This window comes from Vidua chalybeata, chromosome 6 (assembly GCF_026979565.1).
Source record: "Vidua chalybeata isolate OUT-0048 chromosome 6, bVidCha1 merged haplotype, whole genome shotgun sequence".
Classification (NCBI taxonomy): domain Eukaryota; kingdom Metazoa; phylum Chordata; class Aves; order Passeriformes; family Viduidae; genus Vidua; species Vidua chalybeata.
In genome coordinates, this window is record NC_071535.1 from 55507427 (window position 1) to 55524828 (window position 17402).

General features: G+C 44.0%; 3 protein-coding genes across 3 annotated transcripts; all 3 read right to left on the bottom strand.

Annotated features, from left to right (window-relative positions):
* Positions 1-5343: 5343 nt before the first annotated feature.
* Positions 5344-6324, bottom strand: LOC128789474 (olfactory receptor 1019-like). The gene has a single exon (XM_053945491.1). It carries the CDS (start codon positions 6322-6324, stop codon positions 5344-5346), a length of 981 nt encoding a protein of 326 aa, XP_053801466.1.
* Positions 6325-11019: 4695 nt separating this feature from the next.
* LOC128789542 (olfactory receptor 4Q2-like) lies at positions 11020-13207 on the bottom strand. Its single transcript, XM_053945654.1, has one exon. The coding sequence runs from the start codon at positions 12186-12188 to the stop codon at positions 11262-11264; it is 927 nt and encodes a 308-aa protein (XP_053801629.1). The 5' UTR covers positions 12189-13207; the 3' UTR covers positions 11020-11261.
* A 2140-nt stretch (positions 13208-15347) lies between these two features.
* LOC128789801 (olfactory receptor 4S2-like) lies at positions 15348-16266 on the bottom strand. Its single transcript, XM_053946002.1, is given in 2 exon segments — positions 15348-15780; positions 15782-16266. Coding segments are annotated over 2 exon segments (909 nt in total). The 5' UTR covers positions 16258-16266.
* Positions 16267-17402: the final 1136 nt, after the last annotated feature.

A 17402-nucleotide genomic window follows, 5' to 3' on the forward strand; every position in this document is an offset into this window, starting at 1 on the left:
CACCACTGTTGTCTCCTCACGGACACTCGGGGACCTGCAGGGTGGTTTCTGCAGTCCCACAGCGCTGCCGGGGTGAAGCGCCAGGGGGGATCTGGCGTCGGTGTCGCGTGGGGATGACGTCAGGGGGAGGCGGGGTGGGTGTCATGGCCGTCGGGCGCTGTTCCTTTATAAACTGCCTCAGGCGGGGGAGTGAGGGAGGGCAGTGCCCAGGCTGTGAGCAGAGGGGCATGCATTGATATAATCCCACTGGAACCGTGCCAGACGTAAAATGTTGCAACAGAAGAGTCAAATTGCATCCTAAGTTTTACAAGGAACGGGCAGAGCCCCAACATTTAGTTCCTCTGAGAAATCACCATTTCCAGTGTTTATAGAAGTCCTGATTATCAGAGTCACAGAGTGCTTTGGGTTGGGAGGGACCTTAAAAACCATCACTTTCCATGGGCAGAGACACTTTCCACTATTCCAGCTTGCTCCAAGCCTCATCCAGCCTGGCCTGGGACACTTCCAGGGACGGGGCAGCCGCAGCCTCCCATGGAAATCCATCCCAGTGCCTCAGTGTGAAAAACGCCAATCACTTGGTTTTTAAAATTTTTAAAGTTTAATAATAATAAAATGGTTATAAAAACAGTAATACAATTAGAATAATAAGCATTTAGAGTTAGGACAATTACAAGACAATAAAAAGCAAAGAATTACAGACGTCTGGATGCTCTCGGGCACTTAAGCCATGACAAGCATGCCTTGTGAACAAAGGAATAACCTTAAAAGCAATAGCCTGTTGCATATACAAAACACTTCATGATTATGCATATATTTTATTTAAAACAAGAAATTCATATGGTACTTGTCAAAAAGTTTCTGTTAATCCCCAGGCGCCTTCGAGTCTAAGGCTTGAAGAACTTAGTTTCTGTTGAAAAGGAAAACCATAAATTCCTCTTCTCTGGAAAATTTAGGGGTTTCTGTAATTGTTATCTCTGTGTGAAGAATTCATTGATTATCTTCTCCTTTTCTAAAAAAATATCTCACACACATAGTTTCTATTTTAACTACTAATGCTTAATTTTGATTACAAAACTACATTTATTATATTATTAAAATGTTAATACAGCATAACTTTCAGCATAATACATATAGTAAATATCTGCGTAGAGCCATATAATATGCATTTTTCACACTCAGTACCTGCACAGGGCAGAGTTTTTTGCCCCCAATATTCCACCTAAACCCACATTCTGTCAGTTTAAGCCATTCCCACTTGTCCTGTCACTCCTTCTCCAATGTCCCTGTCCAGCTCTCCCTGAGCTCTTTTCATCACTGGAAGGCTCCAAGGTCTCCCTAGAACCTTCCCTTCTTCAGGCTGGACATTCCCATAACACCAACAAGCATTTTGTAACACAATTAAGCAGAAATAAAAACCTAATTATGTTATGGGAGGGGAAACAAGGGCTTGTGGTCTAAAGGCACAAAGAGAAAATGGAAAAATATATGAAAGTGGTGAAATCATGAAGAAAGCAGGGTGAGAACAGGCCTGAAAGATGTTTGCTGACAGCAGAACAGGCCATAAAAATATCATAAAATAGATAAAAATTATATTCCTTTCTCTATAGAGGGTACGGCAGAGCTGGCAAACAAAGGAAGTATTTTTCCTGTACAAAAGCTTTTCATTTTTCAAGTTTAAAATTAAATGTTACATCTGATTCTGGGATTTCTCATAAATATTTTGTGCATTTACTTTCCTCAGGCTGATTAATTCTTAAGTAATTGATGGAAAGCAAGCCATGAACATTGGTTTTAAATATTCAAACCCAAATATCTTTAGATTTTCGAAGCAATTCCCCTCATACTTCTTTTTTACCTGAAACTTGAATTTGAGTTGGACTCGGTCTGCTAAGAAAGGAATTCTGGCTATTATTTTAACCTTACAAGAAAAGGCACATAATTTAACCCTAACTTTGCAAAAGTTAATGTACATTTCTGCTGATGCCAGGATAAATTCTAGGCAGGAATTAAAGAGAAAGGAAGCTTGGGTGAGCAGTATAAATTCTGAAATTGTAGGTGGTTACCCTTGAGTGAGATAACACAAAGCTGTCTAAAATGGGATTAATAAACAACCAGATTTTTACCACCCCCAAAGGGATAAATTTCTCCCCAGTATCTAGTATAATCCTTCCTCCTTCATCTGGAAGCCATTTAAAGCCCAGTGTTTAAAGGGTGGCCACAGAGAGGACAAAGTCTCTTCACAAGGAGCCTTGATTCTATGAATCCATTTTTTGTATAAGAATTAAAAAAGAGAGAGGAAACGGGGGAGAAAATAGCACTGGCACGCCAAATGTAACTTTTTTTTTATTCCCAAAGTCCTGGGAATTGTAAAGCCAGAACTGTAGCCCAACCTGAATTTCACAAGTGGATGCTATTTTTAGAGGAGAAAAATAAATAATTCACATCTTCTTTTATGTCACATATTTTCATATCTGGCAGCACCATTAAAAAAAAAACAAACAAAAAAACAAGGAGAGAGAGAGAGAGAGAGAGAGGACAACCTGCCCTGGTTTCATTGCAAGTAAAAGAATCCACACCTAAATAATATAGTTGGACTTTGCTTAAGGAAAAAAAAAGGTTTTTTGTTTTGTTTTGGTTTGGTTTTTTTGGTGGTTTTTTTTAAGGCACATCAAGAATTTCAGGAATCCTTTATGTTTAGGACTAGATAAATGAAAATGGTCTCTCACTAGTTACATGAGATTAGCCAAATAATAGGTGAAATCTGATTTTCAGTGGTAAAAGCAAAGTGTAAATGCACAGAGGATCACTCATATGGGAATTTCATCGACAGAGTATTTTTCCTCGATTTACTTGGTGCTTCCACCCCCATTCCAACAGGCAGCTCCACTTCTAGGAATGTAAGAGGATCTCTGTGCTGATGAGTCAGTCCAGGGTTACTGATTTCTGAGAGAAGCCAAAAATAGACACTCAGGGAAGAGAGGAGCAGAAACTCCTGGTGAAACTGGATGAGTGTATTATGATCCTTCCCTGCTAAATTTTTCCAGTGGTGCCAAAGAAAATCACAGCTGTCTCCTTCCAGTGTCAGAGGTTACTGGGCATGAGGAAAATGAAAGAGGATGTCTCGGTTTTGAGGAATATTTAGGGATTAGCACTTTGATTAGTGAAGGGGTGATACAGCTGATGATAAAGAGTGAACCTCTAATGGACACTTCCCACCTGACCAGGTTGCTCCAAGGCCCATCCAGCCTGGCCTGGAACACTTCCAGGGAAGAGGCAGCCACAGCTCCTCTGGGGAAGAAGGAGAAAAGAAGGAACAGAATCCTTGCCAAGTTACCCAAAGACTCAATCCCAGCTTTTGCTGTGAGCCTTGTTTGCTCCACTGGCAACAAGCCCCTCCTTACAGTGGATCTTTTTGGGAACACATGGCTGGGGTGGGTGGAGAGGGAGGGAACTGTAGCAGAATTAGACTTGATAATCCAACCTTTCTACTTTCACAAGCCAGGAGAGGCACCTAAATCTCCTATCTGGACACACATTGGAAACCAGGCTCTAGTTTGGTACCTTGAAATTCAGATGCCTCTTTTAAAAGACATCCAGGGTTTGGAATTGCACACAGACTGATATCCATCCTTAGGCATGTCTCCGCACAGCTACATTTAAATTCCATCACCTCTGGAAAGAGAAGCACCCTCCAGTCCTGCAGGGAGCAGCCACCCAAGGCCCTTCATCTTAACAAAGCTTTTTGGGCATCCTGAAGAAGCCTCTAATGATCTTGAAACCTTCTTAGGAAGCTCCTGGTGGACCTCCCTCATCCATCTAACAAGTCCCCAGGGACAATTTCACAGGCACTGTGTCACGCTGTTTTTTTGAAAGTTTTAAAGTTTTTCTAAAAGTTTTTTATGCTTTCTGATGTTTACATATTTTTACTGAAGTTTTTATGCATTGTCATATAAATAATGATTGTTTTTCATTTTTCTTTGTAAGAAGAGAGAATTAATAAACTGTTAGTTTGACTAGTGTAGTTGGAGAAGTAGCAATTTCATCCTCCAATCCACTGTCACTTTTAGAATTCTATATAATGCGGAGTCAGAAATAAACTTCTTCTTTTTTCCCTCTTTTGTATCTAACGTGCATGTGTGAATTATTTCATGTCATAATGCAACAGCACTGGAGAGAAGGAAACTTTTCTCCTTTTTAAAGAAAATGAAAACTTCCAAAGCAGTTCAGTTTGTCCCAACTTCTCCACAGCTTGGTTGGAGAATTCATGGCTTGGCCAACACCTCTGCAGTCCTCCACTTGGTTGGTGCAGAAGTTATGGCAGGAATTTGAAGGATAATTGATCCTACGTCATTATCCTTCACCAGCTGCACCAGCAGCTGCCCCTGGACAACAACTTGTGCTTGGCAGGAGTCCCTCAGAACCTTGTGGAAGTGCCTGGGACATCCCAAGGGGGCCATCAATAGCCTGGAATAGATTCCAGGTTCCAGGGGTTCTCTTCAGGAGTAAAGTTGTGCATAAAGACAAATCCAACTCCTGTGCCCTGGTTGTGCTGCCATTCAGAGCCCTGGAAGAACTGGAACAATTAATACACAGTTTCACCACAGAATGAAAGTATGTAAAAATTCAGAGCCACTTATAGCTAAATAAAAGAGATTTTATGAAACCTATTTCATCATAAACCTTGGGTGTCAATCAAGTGAAAATAATCTCAGCATTTTTACAGATTATTTATTACTTCTCTACAAAGAAGAGAGGTGGTGAAGAGAGGGATGAGCTGCGGGAAGCCGCATCACCTCTCTTTCCATTAGGATTTGATGCAGCAAGGAGAAAAAAATGGGAAAAAGGAAAAATGTAGTGGCAAACATTGCTCCAGAGATGGAACTCTGGCGATTCCAGCAAGCAACAGACACCCCACAAGGAGAGAGAGAGAGAGGAGCGATTTCAGGGCTGATCCATAAAACATAATTTAATATATTTGGAGTTTAATTTTGAAAGGGATATTAACTGCTTTCATATGGTGTATCTAAGTGTGCCTGAGTACCAATTCCAGAATTCCTGCCCTAAAATATGCATCCAACACCTGCCTGCTCTCACCTCAGCTTCCTCAGTGCTCAGTGGAGAACAGCATTCCCAGCTGGACTGTGAAAATGACCTAAAATGACCTAAAGCTGTGCTATGCAATTCTGGAAGTGAACAGCTCTCCCTTCTAGCTGCAGAGGGAGCCAAAAGAAGGAGTTTTCAGCCCAGAGCAGGAGTTTGGAGCCCAGAAAATGAATTTGGATCCCAGCATCTAATTTTTAGATGTCAGAAAGTTAAGAGAGGAACAGTGACAAACTGTAGTTTCTACCCAGCTGATGGTGGAGACTGAGCGAGGATTTCTTGTCTTGTTAAAGCTCTTCTCACCTGTCTGATCACTCTTTTTAGGGCACACTTTACCTCTTTGTTCCTGAGGCTGTAGATGATGGGATTTAGGAGCGGGGTGAGCATTCCATAGAGCATGGACACGACCCTGTCCCAGTGCGGGGAATAGGTGGAGGAAGGGCGGACGTAAGTGCAGATGGTGGTCCCATAAAAAAGGCAAACTACAGCCAGGTGAGAACCACAGGTGGAGAAAGCCTTGTGCGAGATCCCAGGGGACTTCCTGGCCAGGATTTCCAGGAGGATATAGGCGTAAGAGACCACGGTGACCACGCAGGCACTGCTTCCCAGCACTCCGGCCACCACCAGGATCACCAACTCCCTGCTGTGGGTGGACGAGCAGGAGAGGGCCAGCACGGGAGGAATGTCACAGTAATACTGCTGGATTTTGTTAGGACCACAGAAAGAGAGTGTGAAAACCAGAGAGGTGTGCAGCAGGGAGTTCAGAAGCCCTGTTGCCCAGGTGCCCAGGGCCAGCTGAGCACACAGCTTCGTGCTCATGATGCTCGGGTACCTCAGGGGGTGGCACACAGCCACGTAGCGGTCGTAGGCCATCACAGCCAGGAGGAAAATCTCCGTGCCCACCACAGCAATGAGGGAAAAGTGCTGGAACAGGCAGCCAGAGAAAGAAATCTCTTTGTGCTCCAGCAGCAAGGCGCCCAGCATCTTGGGCACGGTGATGGTGGGACATAAGAGATCCAGCAGGGATAAGCTGCTGAGGAAAAAGTACATGGGGCTGTGCAGGTGGGAGTCGGTGCTGATGGCAATGAGGAGAATGATGTTGCTTGCCATGGTGGCCAAATAAATGAGCAGAAACAGCACAAAGAGAAACAAACGGATTTCTGGAGCATCAGAGAGGCCCACGAAAACAAATACGGATACTGCTGAGAGGTTGACCCTCTGCATCTTATCTCTCATTGTGGGAACGAGGCAGAGGTTTCCCTGGAATAAAGAAGGTGTAACTTAATCACAATTTCATCCCCATTTTAAAGATTGTGAGGGGTTTTTTAGGTCCATGTTGAAGTTCAAAACCATTTCCAAGCATTGGCAAACTCAAAATCTAAATTTTACCCACACATTCCTAATGCAAAAGGCAAAATGTAGGTATTAAACTTCACAGTGATTAATGCAAAATGTTAGTTTTTGCAAGTTGCCACCTCAGACTGAAGAGCTGGAAGTTGAAGTTACCTTCCCTGTGGTGTCCAGCTTGGACACAGCCCCAGGCAACACAACAGGACTTTCAGGGTTCTCTGAGCAAGGGGAGTGTGGTATAGATCCCTAAAATTCCTTTCAACATAAATTAGTTAGTATTAATAATACCACTGAAAGGGTCTAGATTAGTAACAGAAGCCAAAACTTACTTTTTAAGGGAGTAATGCTGTCAGAAAAGAATTAAGTCTCTCAGAATCAGCAGATACATGCATGTTGGGGTTTTTTTTCAGCTTTCGGATGGAGTTTGGAGCAACCTGGTCTAGTGGAAGGTGTCCCTGCTCGTGGCAGGGATCAGCTTTAAGGAACTTTCCAACCCAAATCATTCTATGATTCTATCATAAAAATAAGTTACAATTTGGCATCCCATTAAAGACCCCACAGTTTTCTATAATACCATTAGTACTTCTAGCATCTATCTGGACTTTCTCCACATCCCGTTTCCCCAATTCAAAGAAGTCTAAACGTGGCATTAAAGGATCTTCCCATTTACCCCACATTGCTCCATGGAATGTAGCTCAGTATTTACAGTAAGGATTTACATACCAGCCCAATAGCAAGGGAAAGCAAAGTTCAGTCCAAATGCCTCCTTTTTGGGAGACTTTGGGATTGATTTTGAGATTATGGGAATATTGTACCACATTCTCTTTTGTAAGAGATGCAGAGATAAATAGATTGATGAAATATTCCATCTGGCCAGGCTCCTCTGTGGTCTCGTGTTCTCCCAGAAGCTCGAGAGGGAGCAAAGTCATGGCTTGAACTACATAAGAAATAGTTAACTCAGCAGAAATAAAAGGGACATCACTTGTTCATAAAATGGGGAGCTCATTCAGGTGAAATAGCACAGGAACAACACAGAAATACTTACTGCTGCACATAGTTAATTATAGGTGATTTATAGTTGTCTGTATCTCCAGGAAACAAAACAATCCTTTTTCTTCTTTCCACATGTGACATAAAAATGATTTCACTCATAAGGAAGAGATGAATCCCGATAGAGCAGCATTGGAATATTCACACAGACACCTGCCAGCACTGGCACAAGGGCTGGCTTGGCTGAAGAGTAGGCACCTCTCTTCTTTAATGAGGTTTTATAAATATGAGGGAGTGTCTGGGGACAAGTGTGTCTGACAGTTTTTTTGGATGCTCCCTTAATTGCATGTATGGAGGGGTTTTTCAGAACATTGCCAAACGGGGCTGGAAATCAAAGGAACCAAAATTACCAGCACTACTTTGAAGAGCTAACAAAAATTCCCCTCTGGTCCCATTAAACATCCATCTGTGATTTATGGGAGTGCCACTTCCCATGTGATGTCCAGGACTGGGAACAGGCCTGTTCCTATTCCAGCAATGCTTGGCCATAAATTCTGCACTGTTCACATGAAGGACTCTGGCTGTCCATCACACAGCCTGTTTGCTGTGTTTACAAACTCCTGGAAAATGAAAGATTCTGCATCTTACATGGGCAAACAATGATAGGACAAGAGGGAATGGTTTTAAACTAAAAGATGAGGGATTTAGATTGGATATTAGGAAGAAATTCTTCCCTTTGAGGGTGGTAAGGCCCTGGCACAGGGTGCCCAGGGAAGCTGTGGATGCCCCTGGATCCCTGGAAGTGTCCAAGGCCAGGTTGGATGGGGCTTGGAGCAGCCTGGGATAGTGGAAGGTGTCCCTGCTTATGGCAGGGGGTGGAACAACATGAATTTTAAGGTCCATTTCAACCCAAACCATTCCAGGACTCTGCAAACTGGAATTCCCCAAGTGTCACACAGCACAGGCCTGTCCTGCCATGGGAGTGCAGAGTTGTAGCTGGAAAAAATCCCCATGGCCCAGACCTTTCCCTGTGTGCTTCAGTTAGCCCAAGGACCGTCAGGCATCACATTTCACATGGAGTTTTGCAATAAAGAATTTTGTAACAAACCCAGATGCAAGAAAGAGATGCAGCAAAGAGATCCAGCCCTCACCTCTCCCTTCCAAGCCAAACCATTCTGTGATTCTGTTCCCCTCATAAATCTTAAATGTTTCTTTTGGGGTGGGATGCATTGGCCTCATCAAGGGGCCAGTCACCCAGGCTCTCAACTCTACATCTAGGTTGCTTATTTGCAGGGATAGTCTTAGCCGGGTTATTAGAAGTGGAAACACAGGATAGTTTTTGAGATAAGTGTTCTGCCTCAGGGTAAATAAATAAAAATAATATTGTATTACATTTTATGATAAAAATTTGTTTTAAAAATAGCACCCCAAGACAAACAACAACAAAAATATCCCTATTTTCAGAATCCAGATGTGCACTAATTGATGATATGCTGGATTAGACCCCTCTTACCCACCCTTCCCTGCTGTCCCCACTGTAATACAACCAAAATGATTTGATTTCTGTCCACTTCTGGGACTATCCAGCTTTGTCATTGTTTGAGATTTCCATCTAGGAGTGCTTATGATGAGCCCAGACTGATTAGTGTCTGCTGAAAATGCTCCCTTTTCTCTGATGTCTATTTGTGTTTCAGTCCCATAGTCTTTAAACAAAATTGATTAGCCTGGGATCTCTTTAGGCTTCTTGGGATTCAACAAAACATTGTAGAGATCCTGCCAGTTCTCAAAGGATTTTTTTTTTCCTTTGAGGCCATTTTTCACTGTCCTCTAGGTGAAGACAATAAATCTGAGGATGAGCTCACGGAGCTGATAATTTATATCTGGATTTTAATGGTGCGCAGTGGAGCCAATTTACACACAGGGAAAAACTCAGCTGCTAAAACTGCACCTTTGCAATTTGTCAGGCACCAACTTTTTAACAGCATCTTCTGAGGCCTTGTTAAAGTCATCCCAAGATGTTTCCAGGGGAGAAAAATCAATTATATTAAATTGTTTGTCTTCATAGAATGGTTTGGGTTGAAAGGGACTTTAAAGCTCACCCCATTCCAATGCCCTGCAATGGGCAGGGACATATTCCACTGGATCAGGTTGCTCCAAGCCCCATGTATTGAAATCCCAGCTCCCAAAAATATGGATTTTTAATTTATTTTATCAAAATTGGAGCAATTCTTTCAAAACAGTTTACTATTGATGTCCCGGGTTTATACCTGGTGAACAAATAGACACTAGAAAATAACTGGACCAGAGCTCCAATTTGCCTTGCATTGAATTATAAATAAAATATTTATAAAAACTCTATTGGAATGTTAAAAAAAAAATTATCACAGTGATACATTTTTTTTTGTCTATTGAAATTTACCCTAATTGACCGAAAGAACATTTTAATTTTTCAACATTTTTCTCTAATACTAAAAAAAAAAAAAAAAAAAAGCTCCCTTCCAGCCCAAACCATTCTGTGATGATCCTGAGTAGAAATTCACTATTAAAAAGAATTCTCATTTGCACAAGGACAGGGGATGTTTGGAAATCTCTCTTAACCAGGTTGATCAATGACTCACTGGTGCTTCTGATCCTCCTCTTCCTACAGGTGTGGGAGTGAGGGCTAATTTAAGACAGTGTGGAGAGACAGGGAAAGTGGAAATCCTTTCACTTCCTGTGCAGCAATTTAGATTGGATATTAGGAAAAATTCCTTCATGGGAAGGGTTTTCCAGCCCTGGAACAGGCTGCCCAGGGCAGTGGTAGAGTCGCTAACCCTGAAGGGATTTAAAAGCTGTGTGGATGTGGCATTTGGGGACATGGGTTAGTGGTGGCCTTAGCAGCCCTGCAGAATGGTTGGACTTGATGATCTTAGAGGGCTTTTCCCACCTCAGTGATTCCATTATTTTATTTAGGTGGGATGAATCTAACCCTAAATCATTCTAACACAAAGAAATTGATGGTGTTCTGCTCATGACAACCACTGAATTTCTATCCCTGGTGTAACTGCTGCCCTCAGAGAGGCAGTTTGGGTTGGAAGGGACCTTACAGAAAATCCCATTCCACCTCCCTGCCATGGGCAGGGACACCTTCCACTATCCCTGATATCCCACATTGCTCCAAGCCCCATCCAAGCTGGCCTGGAACACTTCTAGGGACAGGGCAGCCATGGCTTCTCTGGGCAACCCATGCCAGACCACCACAGGGAAGAATTTCTTCCCAATATCCCATCGAAACCCACCCTATGTCAGTGTGAAGCCATTCCCTCTTGTCCTGCCTTCATGCCCTTGTCCGGAGTCCATCTCTACTCCTCCTCCTTCCTCTATATATTGTGCCTTGTATGATTTTAAATATTCGCTTCTGTGAGAGAATTATGACTAAAAATATTCTTATATGTCTAAAGGAAACCCTACAAGCAGAATCTGCGCCATCTCTGTCTTCCAGTGTCGGTGGGTGAATTTGGGGACACTTAGTGCATGTGCCTCTGCCATCTGCTATCACAGCACAGAAAGAGCACGTCAGAGAGGGAGACAAGCCTCACCCTGGATTCATTTATTTATTTGAAAATTAGGATCCCACACGAGTGAAAGTGTTTAGCAAGTTTGGGGTTTTCAGCATGGATTTTTAATATTAACAGTTCTACGTGTATAGAAATGTATTTGTACATAATTTGAAGTCTGTGGGCTTTAGCCACTAAGTCATTATTGTGTAGGAGTAGGGTAGGAACGTGATTCCAGGTTGTAACTCTGGGTATAACTCCAAGGTTCTGCCAACCCAACTTGTCTCAGAAGGTTCTGCAGCACTTCCAGAGTGTCCACATGGATTCCTTCATCTCGCTGCTCCTCAGGGTGTAGATGAGGGGGTTCATCATGGGTGAGAAGATCGTGTAGATGACACAGACGTACTTGTTGGTGGGCAAGGTCCCAGCAGGCCGCAGGTAGGTGAAGATGCAGGGCATGAAGAGCAGGGTGACGGCCATCACGTGTGAGGCACACGTGGACAGTGCCTTCCAGTTCCCCTGGGAGACGCGAGCCCGGACCTTGGCCAGGATGAGCGCGTAGGAGGCCACCAGCACCAGGAAGCAGCCCAGCGATATGAGGCCGCTGTTGGAGGCCATGAGCCACTCGGTGAGGGCGGTGTCGGCGCAGGCCAGGCGGATGATGGGCAGCACATCACAGAAGTAGCTGTGGATGGTGTTGGGGCCACAGAAGGGCAGCTGGAGCATGAGCACAGTCTGGACAGTGGAGTGGATAAAGCCTCCGACCCAGCAGGCAGCAACCAGGGCCCAGCAGGCCCCGCGGGCCATGATGGCCGTGTAGTGCAGGGGCCTGCAGATGGCCGTGTAGCGGTCGAACGCCATCACCGTCAGGAGGAACATCTCCGAGGAACCCACAAAGTGCAGGAAAAACAGCTGGGCCATGCAGCCCTCAAAGGCAATGGCCTTATGCCCTGAGAGCAGGGTCACCAGCACCCTGGGGGTGGTGACAGAGGTATAGCAGATATCGATGAAGGACAGATTGCAGAGGAGGAAGTACATGGGCGAGGAGAGCTTGGGGTCAGTCCTGACTGTCACGATGATGAGGAGGTTGCCCAGCAGGACCATTGCATAGGCCAGGAGGAAGAGGGTGAAGAAGAGGATTGTCAGCTCTTGGGTGTCAGAGAGCCCCAGGAGGATGAATTCAGTCACGCGGGAGGAGTTTTCCTGTGCCATTGCTGCAGCTCAGGCTCCCATGGCACAGGCTGCGGGGGTGGCCAGGAAGGGAAGGGAATGTGCTACAGCTCCAAGGCTCATGGATGGTGTGAGCAGGATGCATTTCCTGCTGCAAAAAGCACAGTGTCATGTCACAAATGACAGAAATACTCACCCCCTCTTCTGTCCCTATTCAGGTCTCTAGTCTGCCCCTCCACACTGACCTTCTCCCCTGAACTCACTTGGACCACTATTTTTCTGCATCATGGTTGGTGTGCTCCCATTCTGTCAGGGAGAAATCACAGAATTATGGAATTATTAAAGTTGGAAAAGCCCCCATTGAGTCCAATCCTCCCCCCAGCACTGCCAAGCCCTCCACTAAACCATATCGCCAAGTGCTACATCCATACTGCTTTTAAATCCCTTCAGGAATGGTGATTCCAGCACACCCTGCTCTCACATAACAGGAACTATGAATGCTGGAAAAACACTGTGCTGTCCTTTTACCTGCTGGAAATTTGAAGTGACTACAAGCAAATGCTGCCATTCTCAAGCATGAGCTGTTCCATGTTCTGATCCTAATGACACTCCTCTAAACTGAGGAAAGGGCTCTCCAGTTAGCTTATCCACCCTGAAACTGGGAATACATGCACAGAAACCAGGTCTGGGAAGTTCCTCAGTGGAGAAATTGGGGTTTCTTAACATAGCAGAAGCTGCAAAACCCTGCATGGTTTCTCTACCTTTATATTATCTAAAGGCATTTTAAAAGTTTTTCAGTAGACAAATACACTCACTGTCCTGTGGAGGTTAAAGTGGGACAGCAGAGGAATGCACTTGTCCATTTAAAATCCCTCCAGGAAATTCCTTCTCTGCTTATTTCTGCCGAGGAGTTTATAACTCAGCAAGCAGGAGGTTACAAGTAAGAAACCAGATGTCTGTGATGCTAACAGCATTGAATAAAGCTGCCTTAAAAGATCTAAAAGGCCAAATCATTAGACAGGGGACATTAACAGGACACACACACATTGTCCTCTGGTATGTTGAATATCCACTGTATTTCTTCTGCTGTCTTTTTGGGACAATTTCAATTTAAAGCCAATGCTTGCCTGAAGGAGTAGCAGTGAAATCCAAGCCCGAATATGTCACTGACATGTATAATAACAAACCCTGATTATTTAGCTGAGGAGGATGGTAGAAATAATACCCAGGTCCTGGCTGTGGTGCGAAGCACTCCATAGAAACACCTGTAGTGACACTGGGGTAGTGAACAAGATGTTGCTGCTTTACTGACAAACACCCACAAATCCACCCTCACAGCATTCCCATGCAGAACACCAAGATTATTAGTGTGTGATATTCCTGAAAGTGCTCAAGACCAAGCTGGACAGGGCTTGGAGTAACTTGGTCAATGGACCTGCCCATGGCAGGGGGTCAGAACAAGATGAGCTTTAAGGTGCCTTCCAGCCCAAACCATTCTGAGATTCTAAATCTGTAACTGATTTTTTAAATGTTTTTGGTTTTTTTTTCCTATATCATAAAATAGACCTCCCAAAAGTCACTCACCAGCAATGCTGCTTTACAAAGGCAGGATTTCAGTGGGGCCTGAGCAAAACAAAGGAAAAATCCCATAACACTTCCACAGAGCTCACTTGCTGTTGCTCCTCTGACGACCTCCCAAAACCACTTCAGGGGGTTCCATCAGAACTCTCAGTTCCATCAGAACTCATCCATTCCTCTCAGTTCCATCAGAAACTCTCTGCAAGGTGCTGCTCAGAAGTTATGAAAGCAGCTCTGTATCTCTGCCAACTCTAAGCCCTGAAAAGAGCAGCCCAACCTTCTGTATTTCCCATTCTGAAAAAAAAAAAAAAAAAAAACAAACAAAAAAAAAAACCAAACAAAATAAACAACCTCCAGGAGCATCTTCAAGTACAATTATTTCTGTAGCAGAAATAGTTCAAGTAAATCACACAACAGAAGCACAAGACTATCAGGAGTAATGAGATCCCAGAGGCAAAGGGAGTTTTGTCAGAAATCATCAGTGGGCAAGGAGCTAAAATTGTTCCTTGGGTAGTTATTAGTGTAATCCCTGGAGAGAGACATCAGAGTAAAGATGTCTCTTACACAGGACATTTATATAAATTCATGTAAATGGATACAAATTTTGCTTTCTTTCTTAAGCCAGTATTTTTCATCTACAGTCTTACTTCTTACTAACTTACATGTTGACAGCACAAAGCAAAAATATCACTGATGTTATCTCTTAGACACCTGACTTACAACTTTAAAACAAGAAGTAACTCAGGAAATCATTTCAAAAAATGCACAAAGGTTTGTGGTGAGCCTTCCTCACTCACCAGGTATTTTTACTGACACAGTAATGCACAGAAGCAACTTTTGAGCTCAAGTATGAAATTCTTGTAAGAATTCTTTGCAAAGTGTAGAGGAGCCTGACACTGTTTCCAGTGACACCTTCCATAAACTATGGGTGAATATTTGCTCAGCAGCGCCCAGAAGTGAGACCTCTAAAAAAACCCCACTGTTGCTCACCTCCAAAGCAATTAAAAATACATTTATTTTATTTAGTGCTGTCTTGGGCAAAGATAGGTGAAGTAGATAGAATTATAGGATAATTATGGAATTGCAGAATAGCTGTTTGGGTTAGGAGGTATCTTAAAGACCATTTCATTCCAACCCTCTGTCATGGGCAGGGACATCCTTCACCAGACCAGGTTGCTCCAGGTCCCATCCAGCCTGACCTGGAAAAGGGCAGAAAGAATTTGTTGAAGTAGGGTAGAAAGGGAAGAAGTTTCCCCTCCTGTTCCTTCATCAACAAACCACCCAACTAGCTCTTAATATCAGGGTTTTTTTTTTGTTTGTTTCTTATGGGGTGCTCTACCTGGACAACATTTTCAGTATTTTTAACTGTATTTAAGCACTGGTGTTGCAGTTGCTCAGGAGGTCTGTGGTCTGTGTCTGTGCTCATTGACAAGGAAGAGGAAGGAATGCCAGAGTTCCCAATGTCTTTCCCATCATAAAAAGAACTTCTAGTGCCTTCCTAATTACAGCAGGAGCCAACAGCCAGCTGTTCTTTGAAAAGCACATTTTGGGGCATTGTCACAGAAGAAATTACAGCCAAACGTGCTTGATTTTCTCCGATCCTTTGGGAACATGGCCACAGCCCTACCCCTTCCCATTTCCGCTTCCCCCTTTCCTCCTGCACAGTTTCCTCATGGTTCCCTTCACCTTCCCATTCTGAAGGGTGTAGATGAGGGGGTTGAGCATGGGTGTGATGAGTGTGTAGAACACAGCCACACTCCTGGCCTCGGACAGGCCACCGGACGGGCGGATGTAAACAAACGTGCTGGGCCCAAGGCACAGGATCACCGCAGTGATGTGGGACCCGCACATGGACAGGGCCTTGTGCCACCTTGCCAGCGTTTGGCCCCTCAGGGAAACCAGGATGACCACCTAGGACGTGACCAGGATGAGGAAGCAGCTCAGGGATCTGACCCCACTGTTGGCCACCGCGGCCAAGTCCTCGGCGCGTGTGTCGGCGCAGGCCGGGGGGAGCAGGGGGTGGACATCGCAGAAGTAGTGTGTGACTTTGCTGGGAGAAAGGAAGCAGGGTGGTGGGAAGGGTCTGGAGACTGGAATGCAGGAAGCCCCCCACCCAGGAGATCCCCACCATGTGGTGGCAGAGGCGGCAGGACGTGAGCGCGGGGTAGTGCAGGGGCCAGCAGACAGCCATGCAGCAGTCGTAGGCCATGGCTGTCAGGATGAAAACCTCTGTGCAGCCAAAAAAATGAAGCCCAAGGAGCTGCCCTATGCAACCTGCAAAGGAGATGGTGTTATTTTCCACTCGGAAGCCAGAAATCATTTGGGGAGCTGTGGCAGAGGAGTAACAAACATCTACAAAGGACAGATGGCAGAGGAAGAAGTACATGGGGGAGTTCAGGTGCCGGCTGCTTGTTACAGTGAGAACTATGAGATTTCCTGCCACTGTGAGTGTGTAGAAAAGCAGGAACACCACAAAATATATTTTCTGCACCCCTTGGTTCTCTGAGAGGCCCAGGAGGATGAATTCCTTCATGCTGCTGGAGTTTTCCTTGCCAGTATACTGGGCAATGTGCAATGCAGAGCCTGGAAATGTGAAAAGTTTTTTAATTCTTAAAAATTAATTCTTTCTCAGAAGTGCATTTTCTGTAAGAAATACTTAGGATTAGAATTAAGTTTATTAAGCTTTTTAAATTTGTTTTGGTTTTTGTCTGGTTTTTTTGTTGTTCTTCTCCCTCTACATATTTAATTTGCCTTGTATGAGATACAGCCATAGAATCATAGACTCCTGGAATAGTTTGGGTTGGAAGAGACCTTAGTTCTAACCCCACTTCCAAGGGCAGGGATGCCACCCACTAGCTGACCCGTTTGGGATTGGATCCATCTGATCCAGGCTCCTATTTTATGACTTTAAAATAGAGCAAAATCAGAAACTCCTGTAGAGGCAAAAAGCTGATCAAGCACCCACAGGAAATGCTGAAATGTAGAAAAACCAAAGTTGCTCTCAAACTCAAAAAAGTGAATCCTAAAGAGGAAGTTGGGAAAGTTTGTGACTTCTCCTGTGCTTGCACTTTTACTGGCAGGGGGTAAAACATACTCAAGAAAGGGGATAAAAGGGAGGTCTTGCCTCTAAAATCATCTTTTCAGTCACTGACTAGAGGTACATGATATAGTGCAATCGACTGCAATAGGAAATAAATACAATGTGGACTGTTATAATTAAAAAGAAAGGATAAGGCATTTTACCATCCTCTTATTGCAAGGGTTTTCCCCTAAAATCTCAGGTAGTTAATTGAAAAAGAATTCAGTAACCTGATTTGGGACACCAAAACCAGTTCTGCACATGGTTACAGCCAAAGAGAGCCAGAGATGGATGACAACTTCAGGGGAAATTTATTTTTGTATTTTCGCATTTGTCAAGAAGAGGGGGGGGGGGAGAGGAAAGGAAATCAGGAAAAGGAAAGAAAAGAGGAAAGGGAAAAAATCCTGGAAAACTTACCTCCTCTGTGTTTGGAGATCTAATTTTTGTGTAAGAGCTGTAAGATTTTATGTCCCCACATCTCCCTTTCCTGGTAGAGGCTTTAAAGAACACAGAACAGCTTCTGAAAAGCTTCTAACACTTGCTTAGGAGGTGCCTCTTTTAATCCCACCTCCTTTAATTCCTTGCTGTCTTGTATCACC